Source organism: Artibeus jamaicensis, unplaced genomic scaffold (genome assembly GCF_021234435.1).
Source record: "Artibeus jamaicensis isolate MK-2021 breed Jamaican fruit bat unplaced genomic scaffold, CSHL_Jam_final scaffold_1689, whole genome shotgun sequence".
NCBI lineage: Eukaryota > Metazoa > Chordata > Mammalia > Chiroptera > Phyllostomidae > Artibeus > Artibeus jamaicensis.
This window is the reverse complement of record NW_026522029.1, coordinates 11,398,320-11,424,055: the sequence shown is the minus strand read 5'-3', so window position 1 is coordinate 11,424,055 and position 25,736 is coordinate 11,398,320. Positions and strand designations below refer to the sequence as shown.

Below are 25,736 nucleotides of genomic sequence, written 5' to 3'. Positions count from 1 at the left end.
TAGATTATGTTGTCGGAAGATGTGGGGATGGGCTGTCACTCAATGTTTCAATTACTTCGGTTGCCATGTAGCTGGCAGAGGAAGAGAGCAGGTTAGTCATGTTCTGAAGGCATGCTTGAATAGCAAGTTCAAACATGCATGAATACACTTTGCTTGAGAGAAGAGAAAATACAGCTGCTTAAGCACAAGACAATGATAGCTTAAACCATAGGCAGAGAACACAAAGCCCATGGGCCGAATCCAGCCCCCCCCCCACCTTGTTTTATCGGGCCTGGTACCTTGTTTCTATCCTGCGGCAGCGCTGAGCTCCTTGCCCCTAGTTAAGGAGTAGTTACAAGTATACAGTCCTAGAATTATATTCAGCCCTTTGAAGGCAACCGGGAGGCTGATGTGGTTCCTGGTGACAATGAGTTTGACACCCCTGTCTTAAACAGTGCTGATGGTCCCAAGATGTCTGGTTGCTGCTTTTTGCCTAAAGATACCGTCACTGATGTACAATTCTGAGATACTTGGCAGAATCTTGGTTCTTCCACCCAGCAGCCCTTGTGCTCACAATATAACTTTAAGATGCTGCTGTACCAATTCTGTATGTTAAGAGGTGCACACCATCTGTGCTTTAAGAACATAGCCTGCAAGCGGGATGAGGGATGAACAGAAAATAGGAACCCAGGCCCACTAGTACAGGACTCCCCAGTCCTAGACTGTGCTTTCCCATCTGGGCGGCGGAAGGCTATTTTTAGAGGAGTCTGGGTGGATCTGTGGCAGCTGTTCTCCGGAGCATCCTCCCCTTCAGCTCCCAGGACCTTCTCTCTTTCCTTTCTCTCCTACTACAGCTCTTTTTCCTTAAAGGTTAGGATGCCTGTTGTTTTTGGATCGAGCGGGTCAAGAGGGCCTTTCACTTCTCCTTTGTGTGTTTCCAGTTTCAGAAAGCTAAGTGGCCAGTTGGCTTATGGTTCTTATTTAGCACTAGTGTCGTGATGGTGAAACTTGATTTCAACAAGGGGGCTTGCCTTCCTGTCTCATTGTGAGGAGCCATACCCTGGAAAGGATGACATATGCCTTTGTGTGATTCTGCATATTTTAAGAATCTTCTATTCCTGTGAGTTGACACCTTCTCTAGCTCCATTATATATTTGGCACCAGCTTAAAAGGGCTTGTGACATTTTTTTTTCCACGATGACTTTACTCATACAGAGGAAAATACCACAAAGAATTATGTTCTAAGGGATTTCTAAGTCAGTTGCTTGGAGCTCAGAGAACATAGCTTTCATAAAAATAAGGGTCCACGGCGAGCGGAGGTAGTCTCATGAGCACACAGATTCTATTAAATCCAAGGCATAGCTAATGGAGAGTGCTGGCCTCAATTCTGGATCTCAGAAGAGCGTCACTGACTCAAAGAAACTTAACGAGGTAAAAGAGGACTTCCTCTCTTGTTGTTCAGGAAAGAAACCAGTTTTAGAACCCCTCCCTCATCTCCATGTATAGCCCGGAGTCAGACCACGCACCACCTCACCACCTCGATGCTGAGTCCACGCACTCCCCTCCAATTAGCCACGCCTCCTACATCAAATGGGGCCAATCTCTGAAGCGGTTCAGTCTGATAGGTGGAACGTCACAGGACCGAATACATTCAACTGATGTGTGCACAAAAAGCAATAGCTCCTAGCCATTCTTAGAGATCATTGGAGTTTTTAAAGGATGATGATTTTGTATTGATGTTTCTTGATTAGTAGAATTGTAGAAAGGATAACAAGGAAGTCAAGTGAACTCAGGGATAATAGAGAGCAGAAGTGAAGACAGAATAGAAGTGGTTCCTGCTTGAGGTAGCTGCACAGAGTACTTGCTGCCTTGTTATTGCTTGTCCTGCTTCAAAGTTTACAGACTCTGAGATTCTCGGTGTTCCCTTGGCGATGGTATGAATGGATCATGGTGAGCGGCCTTTGTGGGGCAGAGCCAGGACTGTCTGCATTGTTATCTCACGTATCTGGATTGTAAGCCAGGTAACTCATGTCTTACACGGTCCTCATTTTTCACGTAAAGGCCAAACACAATGACCTTTACAAAGATGTACTCCATAAAGATTTACAGAGTGGTTACATCGAAGTACATATTATTCATTTCCTCCTGTCTTAGTCAGCCTTCAGTGACACACAGCCAATGCTAACATCATAGATGGGGGATTCTGTCTCTAGGTCCCACAATCCGAAATGTCATCCTTCATCATAAACATTCCTTGGATTTGCTTCCTTATTGATTTTGTGTCCTTTGGACTGTGTTTTAATTCCCTGCTCCATCACTAGACTATGTCTGTGTAGAAATCAGGCAGAGGGTGTCAGACTCAGAGTGACGGTGCTAACGAATGGATCCAGCTCTGAGAAAGTACTGGGCTGGAATGGAGGAAGTGGGATTTCCAGGTGGAGAATGGAATTGGGGTGGGAGCTTCTCACTCCTGCCGGCAAGGCCATGGGGGGGTTTGAGGGGTCAGCTAACCCCAGGTTCCCACAGGGCTCCTCACATACCCTGTAGGCCGTGGGTTGCCATTTCGTCATTATCTTCTCTCCACATATATGCATAGACACACATGCACACACATGCACATATATGTGTGTATACACATGTGTACGTGCACATACACACATAGAGAGAATATGTATATAAACTGTGATATATATCTCAGTTTATAGTTATGAGTACATGAAACACAATTTATTCTTGTATTATGACTTATTAATTATTATATTACTTTCCATACAAACAACTGTAAATCTACTTTTGCCCCATCCTGTATGTGCATATATTTTCATTTTAAGATTGTTCTTGGTATTTATTTACTTTAGGAGTCACTATGAAAGAATATTGGATAGGTCGTTGGGGAAAAATGGGGAGAAGATGAAGACGAAGTGTTTTGCGTAAACACTACTGCCTGGTAAAGAATTCCTTATTTCCTTCCTCTCTGCCTTCCTCCCTCCCACCCACGCTGCGGGGCTCTGGAATGTCAGTAATGAAGGTGGGTCACTGACTGGTGTTTTTAAGATTCTCACGTCGTCTCGTGGGGAGACAAACACAAACAGGAAAGTTATAATAAAATTAGCTTTTGTAATGATTTCCCCAAAGACAAAGGGGGGAAAGGAGTACCCTATATTTTTCTGCTAAAGGAAGCTTCACACAGAAGCATCCTTGAAACTGAGCCATGAATAAGAATTCATGGGCTGACTAACTTGGGGAGGAGGGACCCCCACCAGAAGCAATGGCAGGGCATAAATTCACGTTTTGAATTTTCAAGTGCATTACTGCTAGGCCTGCCTTGTGGAGCAGCTGAGCATTGGGGGATGAACAGTGCATACACAGCCAGATACGAAGTCCTGTGTGTGCATGTAAAGGGGTTTAGATTTTATTGGGGGGTAATGAAAATGTTTTGAAGACTTCAGAGTAGGGGTTCTGGGATAATCACATCTCAGCCATTGTCCAAAAGACTACACAGAGAATGATGCTGAGAATGTGCTAAGAAAATAGAGTTTGAGAGATAAGCAGGCATGAGAGAGAAAGAGAAACACTGATTTGTTGTTCCACTTTTCTCTGCATTCGTTGGTTGCTTCCTATATGTGCCCTCACTGGGATCAAACCATGGCATATTGGGGCGATGCTCTAACCAACTGAGCTACTCAGTCAGGGCAAGTCTTTTATTATTATTTTTTCCTTCTTTAGGTAAAATCATTCCTGTGTTCTAATTAGAGAATCGCCACACCCCTTGATAAACCTGTGCTGGTGGAACTGCATTCTGAGTAGTTTATAAAGATGCAAACATTCCAAGGTGAACTGGAAAAACTTGGTGGAAGTGAAGTGAAACCTCTGCATTCAGTTTAAATGTTTGTTGAATTGAAGGGGAGAAGTGATTTAACTGGAGTACAATTAATTGGAGTCAGTGTATTTCTGAGGCCCAATCAGACCAACCTGGAGAGGCTGGGAGATACTCAAGGTGATCCCAGAGTCCGAGAAAAGAGCTGATGGAAAAGCTCAGTTTGATCAGATCACTTTTATTTATATATTTTTGTTTATTATAAAGCAAATCATTAGGAGTACGGGTAATATCCCAAAGAGAAATAGAAGAATATCTATCTTTTATGTAGTTTACATGCAAAATTAGATGAATAATGGAATTTAGTTTGGCTGTAAGTATTTTAGAGTGTGCGCATATGATGTGTGTGTGAGTATATTCCTAAGCGTTTAAGGTAATTTTTAAAAGTCAACTCTTGAGTTCACAGTTCAGTACCTATTTTTTAAATTGGAGTTTTCTCTCTTTGCAGATCCCTGACAGTGTGGTGTAACTGGGTTTTTCTTTTTAAGTTCAATTTGTTTCGAGTTCCTGACATTTAATTTCACTGGGCTCACATTTTTCTAGATGGTAATGGTGATGCGGTGCCTCCGTTCCTTGGCAGATGGGAGTTTCTGTCCCGTCAGAGGACAGTCCTGTGACATTTCCAGAAGGACATTAGTAACCTCGCTCTATGTTGGGAATTGTGCTTTTTAAAATTCCAAATATCTTTATGATGGTGCTGTGGGTTCGGCTATTCTTCATGCATTTACGTGGCAAACCCAGGAAATTAGTGCGTTGATCTTTACAGGAAAAATGTGTTCCTCTCGCTACTTGATGGATAACATTTTCCAGCAGATTGATTACCTTTACGGCCTGAAGCATTTGTCATCTTTCACTGGCTCAGTCTTGAGAGTCACCTTGAGGAAGCCAGTCTGGAAAACATAGTCAAGATGGTTGAGTCCGACTGCTTTGATTTGAGTTGAAGTCCTGTGGCTTCGAGAGCACCGGGAGGCTGTGTCCCAGCAGACTCTGCCGACCCAGGGCTGGAGCGTGGGTGCTGGGTGCCTGGGTCAGCCCTCGCACCCCGCGGAGAGCAAGCGGAGTGTTTTAATGAATTTTGACTGCCTGGACCCCATGAAGGGCGTTCACAGACCCCTCAGCCTCAGTTCCTTCCCCAGCCACTGACGGAGAAGCTGCCCTGTGCGCCTTCTCCGAGGTGCCTGCAGGAATACAGAAGAGTGACTTTCTGGGCCGCGAGGGAATCTCACACAAACACAAATGACTCTGTGGAATTAGGGTGTTGACATGTTAGGGTGCGGACTGAAGCCAGGAAGGAGCAGTCGATTTCAGAGGCAGAGAGTAGTGATACTGGTCTGCTAAGCAAAAAAAAAAATGCATCATAAAGCAAAGGGACAGAGACTCCCAAAGGCACAGATGTTTTTGGAGGGCGCAGCTTTGATGGGGCTGAGACAGAAGCTGTCCAGGAAGAGAAAGACAGGTACACGGATGGTGTGAAGGGCTTTCTGTGGAAGGTCATGGCTTTTCCTGAAGAAAATTTGGCATCACTGAAGGTTTTGACAAGAGGAGTAGATGTGAAATAAATTTGCTTGGACTTCATGTTTCCCCAACATTTCTGTAATCGTACAGCCTACACTGTCCACCTTTAGAAAGGTCCCTGGAGTCCAGGGGGTTTTGTGCACTTTCCGCTCAGCTTCCAGGCCCAGTTTTGATCCTGTCGCCTGTACCTGATGTCTTTCTTGACCCTCCGATGGCCGGGCCCTCCCCACTCCTGCAACTCGCAGAGAGAGGTTCTGTCCAACTAACAAAGAACTTCATGCCCGGAACGTGATGGATGTTCAAAAAGCATTCGACAGAAGTCAAAACATTACTCAGATCCTGGGTCTTTTTTGAAAGCCTCTTTGCCAATGACTAGCATTTTACTCATTGGTGGTTTGTGAAATACACTAGTGCATGAATGCAGGAGTGAATAAGCTTTTTTTAAAAAAAGATTTTATTTATTTATTTTTAGAGAGAAGGGAATGGAAGGAGAAAGAGAAGAAGAGAACCATCAATGTGTGGTTGACTCTCATGTGCCCCCTACTGGGGATCTGGCCTGCAACCCAGGCATGTGCTCTGACTGGGAATGGAACTTGTGACCCTTTGGTTCCCAGCCCACACTCAATCCACTGACCTACACCAGCTGGGGCCACGAGTTAATAAGCTTTGAGTGTTTCCATACAAAGTACGTCGTTTTCCATCAGCCTGCCCATAGCTATTTCTAGGAGCTGTAACTGGACTGTAAATACTGGGTGTCACCCCCCCCCCCTTTAAAGTTGGCAACCAAGAGGGAGTGCCACAAGGGTTCGGACACCTCCAGCGAGCCCGTGTACTCTGTCTGTCCCTCAGTGTCCCCCATTCTCCCTTTCACAAGAGCACATTCTGCAACAGGACTGCACCCCATTTTGCTGTTTGTGGCTGAGGCCATTGCCGGGAGCATCAGGGCAGCTCTTGCTCAGATGTCTGAGCCTGGAGCTTGTCCAGGGAGCTCATTGTGACTTTCACCCAACCAACAGGAAGCCACGGGAGGTTATCGACATGTCCCCAAGCAGGGATGTGCCTGACAGATAAAGTAAAGCAGGAAGTTCTCCCCACTCGACAGGAAGCAGATCCTTTCAATTATCCGAATGCATCCCAGGTCCAGGTTTCTCCGGGCAAACAGTTGCTGTTTGGGACCGTGGTGTGGATACTGTCTGATAACATCAAGATGTGTGGTTAGAGACATGCCACGCGCCGCCACAGTCCCACGGCCAGGCAGCGGTTAGCAGGCCACATCACCAACGTGGTTCTGACCTGCACGTGCAGGAAGCAACTGGTGAACGTGTGAGTGGGTGGAACACCATGTAGATGTTTCTTTGTCTCCCTGCGTCTCCCTTACTGCCCCTCTAAAATCAATAAGTAAAAAACGTATAAAACTAGAGTTGTTTAAAGTGCATTTGAGCTTATCTGTGCGCGGGTGCTCTTGTCTGTACACACATATATGCCACAGCCTCTGGAGAGTAAAGAATTAATAGTAAAAGCATTTTAGAACTTCTCTGTTTTTGAAATATGTCATTTTTGCTATAGATAAGGGAATTCACAAGGTATCTGAAGTAATGTGCTTTTTCTGGTGGCTGACTTACAGCCAGTCCTTTTTTTTTTTGCCAAAAAAATATATCAAGGTTTCTTGAGTATAAAAATAACCCATTTCAGCTAGCAAAATGGGATTTGGAACTCCCAGTGACCAGGGGCACAGAAAAATGCTAACCACTGATTATTAATCTTTGCAAGACAACAAGTAACACAAAGGTTTAATAAGAGATTAATATTTCCATTGAGATGGAAGTTACCAAAAAGAAAGGCAAGAGAGGAATGGGGTAGCTCATTGCACAGAGGGTCCATGCAGGTAACAGTATGTAGCAGGTGACAGGAACCAGCTGAATATACTAATAAGAGAGTTGGGAAGGCGGGAGCACAGGATATAAACATGACACAAGGAAAGAATGTTACAAACACATCCTAGGAAAAAGAGTACTGGAGGAAGGAGAAGCAAGCTTTAAGGATTTGCTTCAAGTTAGCAAAAGCACAGTTGCAGGTCAGTGGATACTATGAAATTCTCATGGGGCGTGTTAAGCTGTGTGGACAGTGAATAAGGAGAGGACAGAAAAGAATGTCAGATGGAGATAGAAGGCCCCAGTACACTAGAATGCAATATAGTCGATTGGCAATTAGTGATCTATGTTTGTTTAGCTTTTTCATTAGCCTTGTAAAATAACCTCACCTGATATATAATCAGAGCGTTGCACACGAGTCCATCTCACAGTTAAATCTCCTGCAAGGAACCCTGAGCTGGAGTTTCGTGCAGGAGAGTCACGGCATCCGGGGGCACTGTCGCGGCCACCTGGCCACCCTGGACCGATGCCCAGGACTGGAGAGACTAGGGCGGATTCTTAGCTGCGCCCACGCCTTTTCCATTGCGTAAAAAAGCACCAAGGGAGAGGGCTTACATAATCGGTAACCCAAAAAGAGACAATTACACACAGACAAAAATACTAATGCCAACAATAGATTAGCTATCGGGCTATAATTGGTATTAGTGTCTCTATTGACTCTCCCTGACTTACTGTGTTCCAGATACTCCCAGAAATATTACCGAACATGCTCGCACAGCTGTCTTCTGTCTCCTTTTGTCCTGAAGGTTATATATAAGCAAACCGAGGCTTGCTGAAGTTGGCTGCTGCCGTGCACCTCCCTGGTCCTGGACTGTCCTACTTGACAATACTGGTGTATTTAAACAGTCTTCCCTGACTTACCTGCTCTGAACAATGCTTTGCATTAAAGTTGGGCAATAGCAAACCAGAAATTTTATTTTCTGGAAATCTCAGTGGTAGTTATGCAAACTGTATGTATTAACCATCATTCTAGGGCTAGAACTAGCACCTTTTACCAAAATGGAAGCATTGAAAGCCTTGGTAACTAAATAATATTCATTTGGGAGTTTCAGTCAAGGGGGTTTCCTCTTTCTCAAGGCCTTTCCCGTAACAGCTGGGGAGAGTTCTCTGATGATCGACTGACCACTTACATTCTATGCTGGCATCTCTGTGAATCCTAAATTCTTCGAGATATTCTATTTTGCTGAAGAACTGGACCCCAGTTCACTGAACTTTAGATCTGTTTGAATTTCTCTTTTCCTTGAACACTTACTATGATTCTGGATAAATGCCAAATGGGGTAAGATTCCCCAAAGGGGAGGGAAATGGAACACACTGAAAATTACAGCATCAGGGGCCTGAACCGACCGTGTGCTCAGCAGAGATTTCTTGAATTGAAAAACATCTCTGGATTGGAAGGGACTTCAGGGCCCACTTGTCAGTCCAGTTCTATCCTTCTTTCTGCAAAAGAACTTTCGACACCAACCTGCCATGTTCAAGAGGTCAGAGCTGACCTGACAGTAAAGACAGAACGTACAAGAGTGCCTTTGTTCATCCCTGTTTGTTAATCCTTATGATACTTCCCTGATTTTCTTCTTTTTAAAAAACCAGTTGTGTTCTGGATTTATTTCCACAGACATAACCTTTTCTGTTTTGAGGGCTCATTTTTATTTAAAAAATTTTTTTTGGTTCCCTAAACATAAAAATGTTCACATCAGTCTTCAAAAGATTATTTAAAAAATGTACAACTTTATGAGGATGGGCTCCGGAGCAGGTAGACAGTTCTGAAAGAAATATATCTTTTCTTGTTTCATAAGCCGTCCTGGGAATCACATGAAATTGGAAAAGATGAGCTGAATGAGTGATGTTATGTTGCAGAATTAGCACATTAGTTAAGAAGCAGGGTGTACGGCACAAGGGATTTTTTTTTAGCCTTAATTTACTGAAAAATAAGCTGTCCTTTATTTAGGACTAAATACCAGGCAGAGAATTTGATGCTTCAGAACATTATCTTATTTAAACTTCACATAGGCCCATGATGGAAGTATTATTTTCCCCATTATATTCCTGAAAATAGTGTGATATTAGACGGAAGTAACATGCTTCAAACAAATTAAATAATTTATTACCATTTCAATCAAGAAAGGCTGTTTTGCAATTTCTTATCATTTGCACCATACACTAATTGTGAGAGAGGTTAAAAATGTCTTTTTTTTTTTTGCATGAAAAGGAAAATCCAAAAAGGAAGAAAAGAAAGCAAGGATGGAAACAAGCTTTCTCAGTGTAGACTGAATTTTCATGGGGCATTTAAATCACCCACACTCATTTCATTGACAAGATAATTGGAAAGTCATCTCATCTATTTTTACAATGAGTCCTGATGATCTCTACAGGGTTCTCATTTCCAATAAATTTGTGGGACTAACTTAAGTTATTATGGGATTTGGAAATAAGCTGTACTTAAAAGTATTTTGTGACTCAAACGCCATTCACTTACTTCTATCATTAACATGATTAGTTGTAATGGTTGAGGTTTACTCTAGTTGTGGTCTTCCACACACACAGGCACACACTTCAATTTTTCTATTTCCAGATTCAGCGCCAATGTTGGACTACCCCACGCAGTCCTTTATGTGGGGACTACCCCACATAAAACTGAACTTAACCTTTTTCTTCTTTTATGTCTGTTGGTTGATTACAAAGACCTCAGAGAAGAGATAAGGAGCCATGTCCGAGCCACGTCCCCTTAGCCCTATTCTAGACACGAGTAAATTGCTAAATATAACAAAATACAAATTCCGTTTCATTAATATAGCGCATTGAAGTAAGCTTTTTATTTTGGTCTTGGGATCGATGGGAAAAACACACACGGACCCAGTTGTCCTGCACACGTTTGGTGAGGCTGAGACAGTATCTTGCATCGGACGTGGGGAATTGCTTTTTGGCACTGATAGGCCCATACCCGTCAGCACAGACTTTCTTATATCGCTTTAAATTGTTCCAGGGGACTCTTCAGAGTAGATTTTTGACCTAATATGGTTAAATACACACAATCCCACTGGCTGTCGGCTCTGCCTTTCTTTCCTCACTGTATAACATTGACCTCTAAGACTTAGTGGATGAGTCTTCCCTTGAGTCCGATGTGACGTCTCAGATAAACTGGCCCGGACTGTGAGGAAGGGAAGCGACAGATCCCTGTCCTGTTTGCTCTAATCTGTGTGGAAGGTCCTCCAGCTAGTTCATCACTTGGCACAGTGTCCCTGTCAGGGAGGTCTGGGCTGGCTAACCCTTTGCGAAGAGTCCGAGAAAAAAACAACCCTGGAAAAATTCAGCCATGTCTTTCAATGCGCCGGGAAGAGTCATTACCAAGTTAACGCAGACAGCAACATGGCCACATTCCAAATCCACCCTGACTACCATTTCCTCATGCCCACTGCTTCTCTGAAAACTTCTCCCATTTTTTTTTTTTTTTTTTACTTTTATTAAAATCTAGTTCTCCCCTGAGGACACAGCTGCTTCTAACCTGCTCTCCAGCCCTCGGCCACACCCTCCGTCACTAAGCCTGGCAGTGGGGGGGATCTGTCCCCTTGGCTCCTCATTGCAGTTTTCGGGACCTTCTTATTTTCTTTTCTGTACCAACAACCCATCCCCACCCTCCCGCTACGTTGAGAAGGTGAAAGCAATGACAAGGGAATGTCCATGTGTCTGTACCGCCATCTCTGAACTACCCCCAGGCTCTGTCCACAAGCCCTTTACCTTCCTGCCTGTCCCTTCAACGCGTTCCTGTTTACAACCAACCCCTCCTGGACGACCCCAGGCAGCCTCACTACTTGGTGTGCTTTCACCCTCTCAGACAGCGCCCACCACAACCTGCCTGGTGCCCCGCCTCCTCTCGGCGGACCCCACTTCTCTCCTCTTGCTTGTGTCTGTTTTGGGCCTCCGATGGCGATGATTTCCACTTCCAAAGACCTTGATTCATTTTCCGTTTTCCTATTGGCCCATGTGGAGCACGTGGTAATGGAATAAATCTTGCTCCTAGGGACATCCTATTGGCGTTGTTTCAGAATAGCCCCTCCCCCTGGTTTTCCTCCCAACTCCTGGATTCCTTCTCAGTCCACGTTGCTGGTTTGCCCTCGGCTTTTACGTCTAAACATGGGAGGCTTAGGGTTCAGGCAGCTTCCCTGGGTGACCACCCCTGTGTCGTGGGCTTGAATACCCTCTACATTCTGATGATTCCCAAAATGATACATTCATGCCAGACCTCCCTATGGAACTCCAAACCCCAGCTACCTCCCCAGCGACTCCACCTGGCCGCCTGATAGACATTGCTAGCCCATCACATTCAAAATCATGATGGGAGTTCCCCATCTTCCCTCCCAGTGTTCTTTGCGTTACAAGAGATGTGTCTCCTTCCAGTGGCTCAAATCAAAAACCTTCCACGGTCAATTTCCAATTCATTGCCAAATTCTTTTAGCCACCGTCAACACCCACTTAGTTTTTTTATGCCACCTGGTCTCTCTGCTTCTTCCTTTACCACCGGAAGTGAGTTCTTCACTCAGCAGTCAAAGGGATCCCTTGAAGACATAAATCCTGTCATCTCACATCTGAGCTTAAAGCCCACGGTATCTTCCCATCCCACTCAGAACCCTTTAATCCACTTACAAGATTCACATGCTCGAGCCTCCTGCTGAATTGTCATTTTCTACTAGTTCTTCTCCTTGTCATTTCTCTTGTTCACCAGCCTTCTTGTCTTTTCTCACACCTGACATGCATGCCTCTTGCTTCCTTGAACTTGTACTAAAATGTTCTCTGCTCAAAACTCTCTTCACCCAGACATCCGTGGAGTTCACTCCCTCACCTGCTTCATGTCATCGCTCAAGTATCACCGTTATTTTGTGACCTGTTTCATCTGTCCCTAACCCGACATCATGCCAGTCCTCACTTCTGTTTGTCTTGTTGTCAATACACATCATGTGTTACCGTATGACATACGTTTTGCTTATTTGTTTATTGTTAATTAGATTGGAGGAGCTTTTGTCTTATTAGTCAATGCTGAATTCTTAGATTCCTGCTAGTACTGGTGCATGGCAGACAGTCTAAAAATACAGGGACAATTTTTCACCCTAATCTCTAGTGATATGGATGTCAGGTAATGAATTGGTGATTGGCCCCAGACTCCATAACAGGCTTGTAGTAATTACTCTGCAATCTTTATTGTGGCATGGATCTCCAGTTTACATGGTTTGAACTTTTGGGCTCCAATTTTAATGTTGTGATGGAATTTTATTATTTTTTTTGATGAATGGAAGAAAGAAGATAAATGAGGAAGGAAAGAAGAAAGGAAAAAGAAAACTAAGAAAAGCAAAAAGGAAATTTCTCTTAATTCAAAATGAATAAATTTATGTCATGAAAAAAACCTTGTCAATAAAGTTTGAAATCAATACGCCACCATCAATAATTAAAAGTTTAAATGATGTCAAATTTCAAGCAAGCCAGAAGCATCTTGCAACGAGGTGAAAACATAGCAAAAGATCTTTTATTTGGAGGAGACCATTCATTCCAACAACAAACTTGTTATCAAAGGATAGCATTAATTAAAAAGATTGAGTAATAATGGTAATTGTCATGAATGATGGCGGTGATGCAATCCATAATGCAAAAAATCTTTGGTTGTGATTTTCATGGGAGCCTGGTCAGCTGGTGTGGATGAGGTAGGGACACATAACCACAAAGAAATCGTACCGGTCTTATGTTGAGATAAGTGGAGGGATTCTTCTCAGTAATTTAGATTTCGGTTATGAAAACAGATACAAGGCTAGCCAGGTAGACAGAGATACAAATAGTAAGATAGACGATAGATAGATGATAGACTACAGAGATACTTACATATATAGCTATATATCTAAAAAATGCATATATATTACTACTCTGATGGTAATTTTAAGTGTCCGCTTGATGGGGCCATGGGGTGCCAGTTGCAGACATGCGGTGAAAGGTTGCTTTGAGTGTGTCTGTGAAGATGTTTTGTGTGACATTTGAATCACTGGTAGACTGATCAGATTGCCCTTCCTAACGTCTGCAGGGCCCCATCAGTTGAGGTCCTGAACAGGACCGAAGTCCGAGTGGGAGAAAATTCCCTCTGCCCACTGCCTTTGTACTGGGGCACTGATTCCCCGCCTGCCTTTGTGCTCCAACTGAAACACTGGCTCTTATTAGGTCTCCAACCCGCAGGCTTTGGACCGAACCCGCATCATTAGCCCATAGGTTGGCTGCCTTTCACACCCAGACTAGAACTACAGCATCAATTTTCTTGGGCCTCCAGCTTGCTGAATGAAGATCTGGAGAAATACTGGCCTTGATAATCACATGAGCCAATTCCCTATAGTAAAGATTTTTATGTATGACACATGATATGAGGGGGGACCCAACACCCTGAAATTTATTTATAAAATAATTTTTACTCATTCTTACATGTTTAAACTTCAGTCACCTTCTAAGTACTTTCCATCTGATGCAGTATGCATATTGAGACTCTTTTCCATTGCTCAAAACAGTTCTAGAAGTCATCGATTTTGATGCCTTTTGAGTGTTTTTGTCATTTTTTTGTTTCACCTCTTCCACTTCAGCAAAACATTTCCCTCTGAGGATCTATTTCCTCCAGGGAAACAAAAAAAAGTTACTTAGGGTGAGATTGGGTGAATTGGAAGGGTGGAACATGGGGATCATTACTATTTTTGCTCAAAAACTGGTGAACATTCAGTGTAGTGTTGTCAGGTGTGCTTGTAAATCACCCATCATGAAATGGGCAAACAGGATGAAAGTATCTTCACAAAAAATTTACTGAAACTGAACACATCCTCTCACAACAACACCAGCTGGTCCACTGATCCAGATGGGTTCCTAGAACACTCACCTAGCAGGGAAGCCTGTACCAGAAGGGGCTTGCACTCCGGAAGATAATTCCATTTTTTTGGTCCCCCCTCATATATAGGATATAATATGTTTATATCGTATATTTAGAACGCATCCGTACAATTGGTTTTGTTCCTCTGAAGAACTCTGAGAACAACTACATTATATTTTGCTTACTTATTTTGGGGTTAAAGTAATTGAAGTCCAGAAATATTTTTAAGCCAGGAAGAGGTCAAGTCTTGAACCGTTTAGGTAAAGCTTTTCTTAGCATTTCAAGACCACCCATAGCTCTCTTTGTTTTTCATGTGCATCCACTTCTCCTACCTCCTGTATAATTAACAATAAAAGGACTCAAGTCGCATGGAAAAGCTATTTTATGTCCCTGTGACTTCACGTAGGCTGCTGCCTTTTAATGGAACATCCCTTCTTCCCATCGCTGCCTAGTGGATCATCCTCTGAGCCCCACCTCCCCCAGGAAATGTTCTTTATGCCCCGTCAGCTGGTGGGTGGCCATTGTCAATTCCGTGCTTGTCTCCTAGGCAGGACTCTGCCATAGAACATATCACACAGCATTGCAATGACTAGTGCACCCGTATGGGTCTTCCAGTAGAAAGCATGAAGGGCTGCTGAGAGTAATAACTATACCCTTTAAAAAATTATTTTGTCTCCACCTCCTATAATAGTGCCAGACATGAGTATTTACTGAAAAATTATTACTACGTGAATGTCGATAAACTACTCTATCACCTGATAATTATGATCATTGAGAATCACCAATTTTGGGAATAATAATTTTCTTCACATTGCCAATCATTGCAAAGCTAAGAACAAATTTCAGCTATTTAAAATTAAATCAGCCCTGGCTGGCATAGCTCGTGGATGAGGGAAGGATCCCGGTCCTAAATAAATTTTATTTAAACTCAACAATACAATCTTATCTCCCTCATCTGCAGAGGAGGAGGGGCGGCTCCTATTTCTTGGAGCATCACTGAGCCATCCCTGTGTCTGACAGTAACTCTGTTAAGCACTGGTTCTCTGAACAAAATCACTTTCATCCACGGACATGCCAGTGCCTTTGATGGATCAGATTTGACTGACGAGGAACAGGCAACCATCATTGTCATTTTACTGAATAAATCAAAGCAGCCAATTTATTTGTATTTTCACTGTAGATTACAAGTCCTACATAGAAAGTTGACATCGAGTGCTTTTTAAAGTCTAATGCTGGCAGAGAGATACAACTGCAGCCCTTCAATTCTTAGACGGAGGGTGAGACTCTCAGGGCAGACTTCACCCGACAGAAACAAGGAGAACCACTTGGCATCTTGGAATTTTCAACTCATCACACCATAACCCATCATGTAATTCAATAAAAATTATGTGGAATCTAATTAGTCTTCTCTAATAAGCCCTTTTTTGTTTCTATTTTACCAACTTTATAATTTTTAAACCTCACTGCAATTGCCACATATGGTCTAGTAAATCTTAATCTTTGAAATCTTAAAATCTTAATAACATCTTAATTGTCTACAAGCTGTAAATTATTTGGCTGACTTCTATCTTGCACTTGTTTACATGTTAATTATCATCATCTGGACTAATGGTTTTCTTTTGCTGCTATAACAGATGACCACACGTTTAGTGGTTTAAAGCCACACAAGTTTCCCACTCCCAATTTTGTGCTCTGTCCACATCCCTGAACTTGCCAGTTTCCTCATTAGCGCATCATTCACTCTGATTGGCTATGGTTTCTTTCTTTCTTTACCTTCATTTTATATCTTAAATTCATATTAATTAGGTTGAGTCCAAAAGCAATGATTACATACAAATGAACAATGCAATCATGTTTCAGTGCTGTCTCCATGTGCAACATTAAGATGCAAGTCAAGAAAGAAAGAGGGACCTATCGATGCTTCTATACCTTTCCCTTCTATTTCTTCTTGGTAAGAGACATTAAAGATAAGCGGAACTAAATAAGAGAACTTGTTCTAAAAGTGAGTGCCAATGGTTAGTAACAGAGAGGTAACCAGTTTCAGAGTAATGAATACACTGTGTGTGCATGTGTGTGTGTGTGGTGTTGGTAGGGGAATAGACTTCCCTTGAAATGCTTAAACACACACTGCCATGTGTATCCTTCATCTCTACAGACTTCACTCCATCCCTGATGTAGGAGCACCTATCTCCCCTCAACCCTTATATTTTAACTGTACTTGAACGTGTTCGCCTCCATGCTACACATACATTCATTTATAATTTCACAATTTCTTAAAGTATTATTCCACTTCCACTTTAGGACAAATAGATGGACCTGGAGTGTTTTCTTGCTTTGACTGGCACGGAGCAGAGTCGTGATGCTTTGCCACCAGTGAGAGACACTCTGAGTAAATGTATTCCATCCCCTGATTCTTTACTCTCAACTATCTCATGCCCAGTTTGGAGTCATTACATGACAAGAGCTACCTCTTTGGCCTGAGCTTCAAACTCTCCATACACCTGCTGCTGCCCATCCCCAAAGTGCCGTAAGGTTGATGCCAATCACACCAGAGTCATTTTATTCTCTGACCTTGTCTAGCATTCAACTTGTTGTCAAGAGTGGCATATATCTGTAGCGTGGTATAAATAATAAATAATAAATCTAATTAAAAGTCTTCAGTGGGTCTTGAGCCACATACTATTTCAGTGTGTTTAGCACTGTAGTGATGTGCACTAAGATGTAGTCATCACGTCACAAAGTACACGCAGGAGTGGAAATACCCACGATGGTGCTCATTCGAATAGACAGTTCCCTGGTGCTATAGACACAGACCATTCTCAGAAGGGATGGCGTCTTTCTAAGGCAATATTTCATCAGCGACACCTTGGTGCCGGTGCATCGACATTTCCAATGCCAATGCTCTCTTTAAAGCAATCCTGACATCTGGAATTGTTCCCTCTAGTCACGCTCTTTCATCATCATGGGATAATGCTTCTTAATCACCTTCAACTTAGTTTGAAAAATAAAAAGAATTGTCTGTTAATTTATGCCCTCCCTTTAGGGTCATCTGGATAGCTGCTTACTTGTGCCGTGGAAAAAACATTATGGCTGGCATTTCTTTTCAGAGCATTTTAAGCTACAAAGTTCAGTATGAAAATTTTGAATTTCTCATTGCATTTAGAAGTTATACTTTAGATAAGTCTAACTTCACTACACCTATACTTGTGTGTAGTCATTGGATGTTATTCTGTAAGGTGATGTGCTCATACAGTAATATAGTTCAGATATAGAACCAGTATTATGTTTTTACATGGTGATATAAGAATGTATAGTAAGAGAATAATTTCAACAGAATACTTTTGCATCCAGAAAGAAATAACTCAGTCCCTCGAAAGAGATGAACATAGACAATATACTAATTTTCCAAATAAGGCAAAACATTACATCCACTAAAGGCTGTCAAAACAATAAGTAAACATTAATATAATATTCAGACTTACAAAGCTGCGCAAATAAATATGGGCACAGACACACAGCCAAATGTAAGAGGACATACTAACATTGCCACAGTGTCATGAAACACCACACATAATTCACAAGAGCATGAAGGCTCTAGCATCCCAGACAGTCACTGATGTCAGCGACAGAGCTCAGGATGGTGGGGTAAGACACAAAATTAATAAAAAATGTAAGAAGACATAATCTTGCAGCATTCTTTAAGATAAAGGGCCTGATATATGCCTTTTAAGTCCCTGACACCAGGGTTCTTAAAATCTGTCTCACTTCTCTTCCCTCACTGTGTTGTCTGGCGGGAGCCTGGACCAAAACCACAGCTTCAATTCGTGCATCATTCAACTCAGGATCTTACTTTTTTTAGGTGTTTTTTGATTTGTTTATTTTCTTCATCTATTCACCTGTTCATTCGACGTTTTTGTTAAAAACCTTGCCTGAACAGACACTGTGCTAGTTGCGAGGTAGGAACGGGGAAGATAATGACCAAGACCCAGAAGAGCTTGCCCTCAACTGCACTACAAACTACTATAAACTAGTAGAAGAGATACAGCACAATACAAGAAATATCCACTGAAAATAATACAGGGACAAGTACAATAAGAGTGAGTAGAAACAGGGCCACTTGCAAATTTGGGGGAGCAAGAAATCCAAGTCCTTCTGTGTTCATGGGACACCCGTTCAGTGTCAGACATAGTGCAGTGGCTATAGTTATAAATAGAACACGATTCTTTCCCTGCAGTTCTTAGTTTATCATGATCACTTCCTGCTGGGATGTGAGGAGTGTCTGGGAAGGATATGCGGAAGAAGTGACATCGGAGTTGCATCTTAAAATACAGGTACAAATCTGACACATGGAGAAGGGAGAAAGGGCGTTCCAGGGGGAGGCCATGACAGGAACACAGCACAGCTGCGATCCTCTTTCTGAACTTATTTTCATGCACCTGAAAGCCTGGTATGAGGATGGCAGAAGGCACAGTTTCCTGATACATGCTTCAGAATACCTGGCGTTAAAGTACAAATGATAGATGTTCTTAGAAGACTCCTTTTAATTGTCTCAACAACATTTTTGTGTATTTTTTATGAGCAAAATGATTGGCTTTTCAATGGAGATGAAATCCATTGGGAGCAAGTGTTTCAATAGCTCTCGACGGCACCTTCACGTCTGAACGCCACTCTGAAATAATTTGCTTGCACACATTTGTACGCCCCTCCTCACCTCGAATGCACAGGTCGTCCCAGGTCCCAGGTCCCAGGTCAGCCTTCAGGACAGCTCTCTGCTTTTATATCTCCTTTGTTAACTGCACAACCACCAAAGTTTTTAAGTAAAATAATACTTTGATAGTTAAGGAAATCAAATGCCAAGTCTTGTCTCCTATGCTGCCGCTCTCTCCAATCTCGTTATCTCCCCTTTGTATGCATTGTCATTACAAAAAATTGAGGGTTTTCCAATAATCACTAATCTAAAATCCTTAAGGAAGCTTCTCCTCGGGATGAGTCAGCGATGAATACACTGGACCTTTTGTATACAGTTCTCTCAAATACCTCCTTCACCTCTTCTGTAAACCAGCAATTCCTTTTATATGAAAAGTAAGTCTTCACTTGAGATTTTTTTCATCAAATAAAAGACAGTGTCTGAAGTAAGAAACATGTTGGCTTTCAGATCCATTAGACTGATGAGCAATCCTGTCGGGGGAGCAAAGTTTGATGGATGAACGGAGAGAAGGCTGAGATATGACCCATGAACGTGGGGACGTGCGGGGAGGGGAGGATGATGAGTGGGGAAGGAGATGAAGGCTTGATAATACCACCTGGGCAGGCCACATCTCACAAAGTTTTAGCATCTTACAAATCAGAGCCCATGAAAGAATTAGCAAATTGTCAATAAATGACCAAGTGTTAAGAAGAGTATCATGGTCTGTTGGGGCTGCAAGAACAAAATACCCCAGACTGGGTGGCTCATACACAGATGTTTACTTCTCACGATTCTAGGGGCTAGACGTTCAAGATCAGCACGCTGGCATGGTCAGGGCAGGGCCCTCTGCCAGGTGCCAGACTTATCCTTGTATCCTCATGTGAAGGGGAGGGTGAGCTAGCTCTCTGGGGCCTCTTCTGCAAAGGTGCTAGTCCCATTCATGAGGACTCCATCCTCGGCACCTAAGGCCTCATATCTCACTATGTTTACCTTGGACATTAGGGCCACATGTGGATTGTGGGGGAGGGTGGGCACCAACCTACAGACCATAGGAGAGTCAGTCATTCTAAAGCTGGGCAAGGAATTCTAAGAACATGTAGATGCCTCATTTTACAGGTGAGGGCATTGAGAACACGCCTGCCCCCAGCATCTTTCTTAGATATATCATAGATCAGTGGCAACGTGGGTGTGAGAGACGAGGGGCCCTGAATCCTGCCCCCTCTGTTCCTCTGGCCTGCTTTCCCTCTCAACAGACCATCAACGGACTGTCACAATAGTCTTTTTCTTATTGAGTTTATTGGGATGGCATTGGTTAATAAAATTATATAGGTTTCAGGTGTGCAATTCTACAGTACAGCATCTGTATGTTGTATGGTGTGTTCACCACCCCAAGTCAAGTCTCCCTCCATCACCATTTATGTCCCTTTCACCCTCTTCTACCAGCCTCGCCCCCTTTGCCTCTGGTAACCAGCATGCTGTTGCTCCTGTCTGCCAGGGTTTTTTCCCCCTTAATCCTTTTACCTTTTCACCCAGCCCCCCAGCCCCTCTGTTCTCTGACAGCTGTCAGACTGTCCTCTGACTCTACGAGTCTGTGTCTATTTTGTTTGTTAGTTTAAAGAGAATAGTTGCGAAATCCAGGGCGTAGTGATTTTTTTTTTTAAATCAAGGAAAGCAGTACAATTTTAACCTTTTCAAGTTGCCAAGAGAAAGACCGAGAAGAGTATTTTCTGCAAAATAAAAATGTAATTGGCTCAAGGCGGACAGGATACAAGGAGAGTAGAAAAGTCATTGCTCTTTCGAAACCCGATGGGCCTGCCTGGGACTTCTCGCTTCCTGCCTCCCGGGGCTCGTGGTGCGCAGTCGCAGACCCTGGCCTGGCGCCATTGACCCCCATTCGCTGTTCTCATTTGCCTGGGTCTCGCTGCACAGAGGATGTCTCTGTATCCAGAGACATCCAGTGGAGAAGACAGATGACTTAAGATCTACGTTGAAGCAGAGCATACCGATCTCCGTCTATTTCTCTTCCTGTTTTTGCTTTTTGTCGTTTTCATTTAAAATTGTAGGGATTTTAACCAATTTATGTCCGAGAGTCACCTCCAGCCAATGTAAGCCTTCGATGACTTCCCTTCGCAATACGAAGACACAAAGGCAGTTATACTTGGTGCCCTACGCTAAGAAACCTCTAGCAGTATAATTGTTGAAATTCATTTAGTTGCTGTCATGTTTCTGTGGCTTAAAAGCAACCGTCTCATTTAAGGCGAGTTCCAAGTGGCTGGGTTCCTTTGGATAGAAAGAATAGTTTGGTGCGGATTACTGCTGAATCATTGTTACAGCTCAGGTCTGTGGTGTGAGCAGTCCTGTGGTGATAATTCTTCAGTATATTTCTAGGTAACAAGATAATGCTTTCTCCACCTGAGCCTGCGAGGGCATTCTGCAATGTGTTTAATCACACAAGTATGACCTCTCTCAAGTGCACAGTCACTGTCTTGTGTCACGGCGGCCGTGCCCCCTCTTTGAACTGTCACTCAAGTGTCTGATTCCAGCGTAAATGTTCTGCTCAGAACTGGCACAGTCTCCTGTGCATCGTTCTTCCTTCTTCACCCAGCAGTGCAGACCAGAGAAATGCACGGCTCTGATTCGCAGCACTTGCTATTTTGTTATTACATTCAAATAGTGGTCTGCCAAAAATCTAGTAAAAGGGAAAGGTTCCCTTTCGTACTATCAAGGTCATTACTGAACTCAATTCCTTCCATTTAGAAGCACAGAGATGCCCTCTAGCAGCCGCCCTCAGGAACTTCCTACACAGAGAATGTCCTTGCTCTCTAACACTGAGCAATGATTGAGTTTCTACAAGCTTTCAGGTTTTTTTTTAAAAAAAAACTTACTGAATGAGTGATGATTTGGCATATTGCCTCTACTTGAGATACTCCATTTCAGATGAAATTAATTAATATCTCTTAAAATAGGTGAAGTGATACCCATGAGTTTTAAATGGAACTGGAAACTTGTTAATAAGATTTTAATTAAGGAAACATAGTTCTCATAATTTTTCTGAGAGGAAAATTGATCATCTGTCTCTATAAAAATACAAATAATTAGTTAGCGGTAAATTGCTTTCCTTTGCCAAAAGAGAATACTGATCTGGCTAATTTTCTGATGTATTAAATGAGAGAAAAGCAAGAAATAAGTATGCGCTGCAAAAAAGTTCTTATTAATATAGAAGTTTGGTTTTTTTTTTTTTTTTACAATTTAAAGATAAAACTGAGTTTCAAGTAACTTATCTTACCATAAGGTGGCGATACTTAAGTACTTTATCAAATGTCATATGAGCTCTGTAAGTTTCGATCTCAGGGACAATTACCATCAACATAAACATCACACAATGTTCTGTGAAATGGAGTTGGTGCTGTTGTTAGAAGGCCTGTTTGTTTTCAGGTAAATGATGATACAATAGGCACTCTCTCAGATTTAGTTTACAATACTTGGTGTATGTGGCAATCCCATACCTGAAAAAAAAAGATTCAATTTTAAGAGCCCTCCTGTTTTGCCGGGATTCCTATGTGTGATTAGAAATACGCTCACTGTAAACACACAGTGTAATAACATAGAGGACTACTTAAATACATTGATGTTAACAGGTTATTATGAAATATATCAGTCCTAGTGTGTTAGTGTTCGCAATCAGCTGTTTAAAGTCACTGTACCTTCAAGGGTCATCACTTAATTACTTCTTGTTTGTCCCAAACTGTGGTCTTGTGTGGTGATCTGTTATTGGATTTTTAATTTCAGTTTCACTAACCAGAATTTACAGTATGAATGCCAATTTTACTAAGTAAATCTCTGAGTAGTTCGTACAACAATAACATTTGAGAAAATTCCTAGTTTACCACCTAGTGGGTGATTAATCTGAGAATTGAATGGTGCCATTTGCGATTAGGGTGGGGTGATAGACTTTGGTGATCAGCAATAGTTTGCTAAACATACAAAAGTAACTTTTATCTACTCTTAGAGCAATATTTTGTCTCCAGGTCCGGAAACTTTTTACAGCCTTGAAATCGCTCGGTGTGAATATTTTAACGTTCTCTATAGTGTCACGCGTGGTGTGGGATGAATGGCCATCTTCTCTGCACGTTGTGTGACAGTGTCCACAGGGGAGAAGGGGCAGCTTGGGAAGTTCACCTGTGCACCTTGCCTCCCCAGTGTCTCATCTCTGCCACACCAAACAGCCACAGCGAAGTCTCAGGGAAGTTTTAGGTTGCTGAATACCCAGAAGTAAAGGTTATCAATACCAGAAAAGATCATATTGTTAAAAATGGGTCATTCATTTGGAGGACCTCTCTCAATATTTAACAGAAACCCCTCTTTGTTTACTTCTCTTTAATTTGAGAAATATCTTCTCTTTAATTTGGGAAATATCTCTATGCATTAAAGGTATCAGTAAGTCACAATGCAGTGGTTTGTAAAGTTCTACATTTTCTGAATTCATTTCAAAGAATGACAAACTCATTTTAAGTCGAGAGATTTTTTTTTTTCTGCAGTAGCTCAGGGATCAGGTTCGTTTTTTTAAAAATGTTTTACCAATATTCCAATATTCCATATTTGGAATATTCCAAGTGAAGTATATCATGGAATTTGTTTAAAAGTTTTAACCAGCATAATATAATAATAGCGGCCGCAGAATGCATACTATAGATCGAGAGGCAATAAGAAAAATAAGATTTAAAAAAAAACAACACTTTTTACCTGGATGTAAATGCTTTCAAGCTGTCTCTTATAATGTAAAACATCACATTAAGATCACTAAGAGGGCGTTCACACTGAAGATTTCAGTCAGCACACACACAGCTTTAAACTAAAATGATTCTATTCCCATCAGGTCTCTCTAAACACGAAAAGTGCACAGGAATCATTACAAGTATGTGTGATGCGATTCTAAGTTTTCACTGTGTACTGTATGAGGCCTAGAAATATCCAGTCAGCTACCCTATTACACTATGCTTGGTTACCCCTTAATTAGTTCTAGCCAATTAGGAAAAGAAACTTAATTTCTCTCCACCACAGAGATGATGCAAAGCTTTAAGAAGATCTTCACAATATCCCAAAACACAGCTTTGAACGGTTTTGTAACACGGCATCATTCTGTCCTGCTGTGTCAGATGGCTGTGGACCAGTGAAACAAGTAACATCATTTAAAAAATTGTAACTCATACTCTTTTTACCAGACGCCTTATCTCTTATTCTGGATAATTAAGATTTTCCTACAAGGCTGAAGCTCTCAAATGATCTCACGCTACCATCAAGACTTTTCTCACCACACCGCTGAAAACATTTCTCCTGATTCCCCTGCCTTTTGACCAAAAAAAAAAAAAAAGAGCTTAGCATGCACCCGAATTCCCAGGGCTGCTGGATGCTTTTCAGAGTTTCAGCCGCGCCGAGAGAGACACCTTCGCCTTCCCCGGGGCCCTCCGGGTGCGAGGGGGTTCTCACTTCCCGTTTCTCATCACTGCTAATGAGAACTTCCTCGGCGCCCCCTGATTTCCCAAACGAAAAGAAAGAAGCCGGAGAAACACAAGCCCCTTCCAGCCGCCTCCGGCCGTGGCGGAGAGGACGCCTCTGCGTCCCTGCCCTGTGCGTTCCCAGCAACATCCCCACGGTCTCGGACACTGCCCGCAGCACGTCTGCCATGGGAGTATTGCTGACCAGGATCCGCGGGCTCGTGGGGGTGGGGTAGGGGAAAAAAAAAAAGGAAAAAACAAAACAAACCAAAAACGCTCCTCGGCTTCCAACAAAGAAACGGTTCACCATCTCCTAACCCATGTTTACAAATTGCATTGTTTCCGCCGCGAACTCCTTTGCATTACCCGAGCGACTTCCCAAGAGCACACGGAGCGCTTGGAGCCAGAAAGAGCCCCGTTCCCCGGAGAGCCGCATTGCCCGCTGCCCGGGCACCTCGCATTCGCTCCCGGCGCCCGCCCCCTCTCCAGGACTCTACCTTGAGGAGCTATTCCTCCGGTAGGTAGTTCACCTTGTTATCGCCGAGCAGTGCGAATACGCCAGGCGTCTTTCGTGCCGTTTGGGAGGTGTATTTATTTGCATTTTTGGGGTCGGTCTGTCTGCTACTGCACCTTTATCTCAAACCAGAGTTAAAGCCTTGCCCGTACCTTGGAAGGGTCCAATCCTGCCAGCAGAGACAGCAGCAGCAGATTGACTAGGCTGGACGTCGCCTGCATTCTGATCCGGCTGTGGGCCCCCTCTTCACTCTCTTTTCCGTGGCCACTCCAGTGTCACTGCGGAGACCTTCCCCTCGCCAGTTGCACTTTCTGCCCGCCAGCCGGAGCGGAGAGGAGACGGAGGAGGCGGCGGCAGGAGCAGCAGCCGCGGCAGCCGCCCTGGGGGGCGATCATTCCGCAGGCATCTCCGAGCAGGCGGGCGTCGGAGTGGCGCGCTCCCGCGGGGTGGGCTGCAGCGGGCGCTGGCCGCGGTGCTGAAGCGCCTCCGCCCCGCGCGCCCGGGTCCTCCCTCTCTCCCGCGGCGCTGGGGCCGGTCAGCCTCAAAAGTTTTGACCCGGGGAACGGGGAAAGGGAGTGAGCGCTGCGAGAGGTGTGGAGACCTGGACAGCGGATATGACATCACTACGGCTCCTGGGGGCTTGGGGGGATATTTTGCGGGGAATTTGTTAACCAAACAAGGATCGACTCTCCAGCTCCTGTTCAGCCTTTGCTGGCAACGTGAGCTGCAGAGAAAGAGTCAGCTAGAGACAGGATTTAGGGAACACACAGCGCCTGGAACCTTCGGCTGTCATTGCCAGAGGACTTGATATCATATTTATTTGCTTTAAACAAAGTTTGCAGAGCAGACTATCAA

At 43.2% G+C, this 25,736-nt stretch overlaps 1 protein-coding gene across 1 annotated transcript in view; it reads right to left on the bottom strand.

Annotated features, from left to right (window-relative positions):
• The window catches only part of OLFM3 (olfactomedin 3), a 150,046-nt gene extending 124,706 nt beyond the window's left edge, over window positions 1-25,340 (bottom strand). Inside the window, exon 1 of the mRNA XM_037153089.2 lies at window positions 25,034-25,340. Within this exon, the coding sequence (XP_037008984.1) occupies window positions 25,034-25,102 (69 nt within the window). The 5' untranslated portion in view covers window positions 25,103-25,340. The remainder of the gene's footprint in view (window positions 1-25,033) is intronic.
• Window positions 25,341-25,736: the final 396 nt, after the last annotated feature.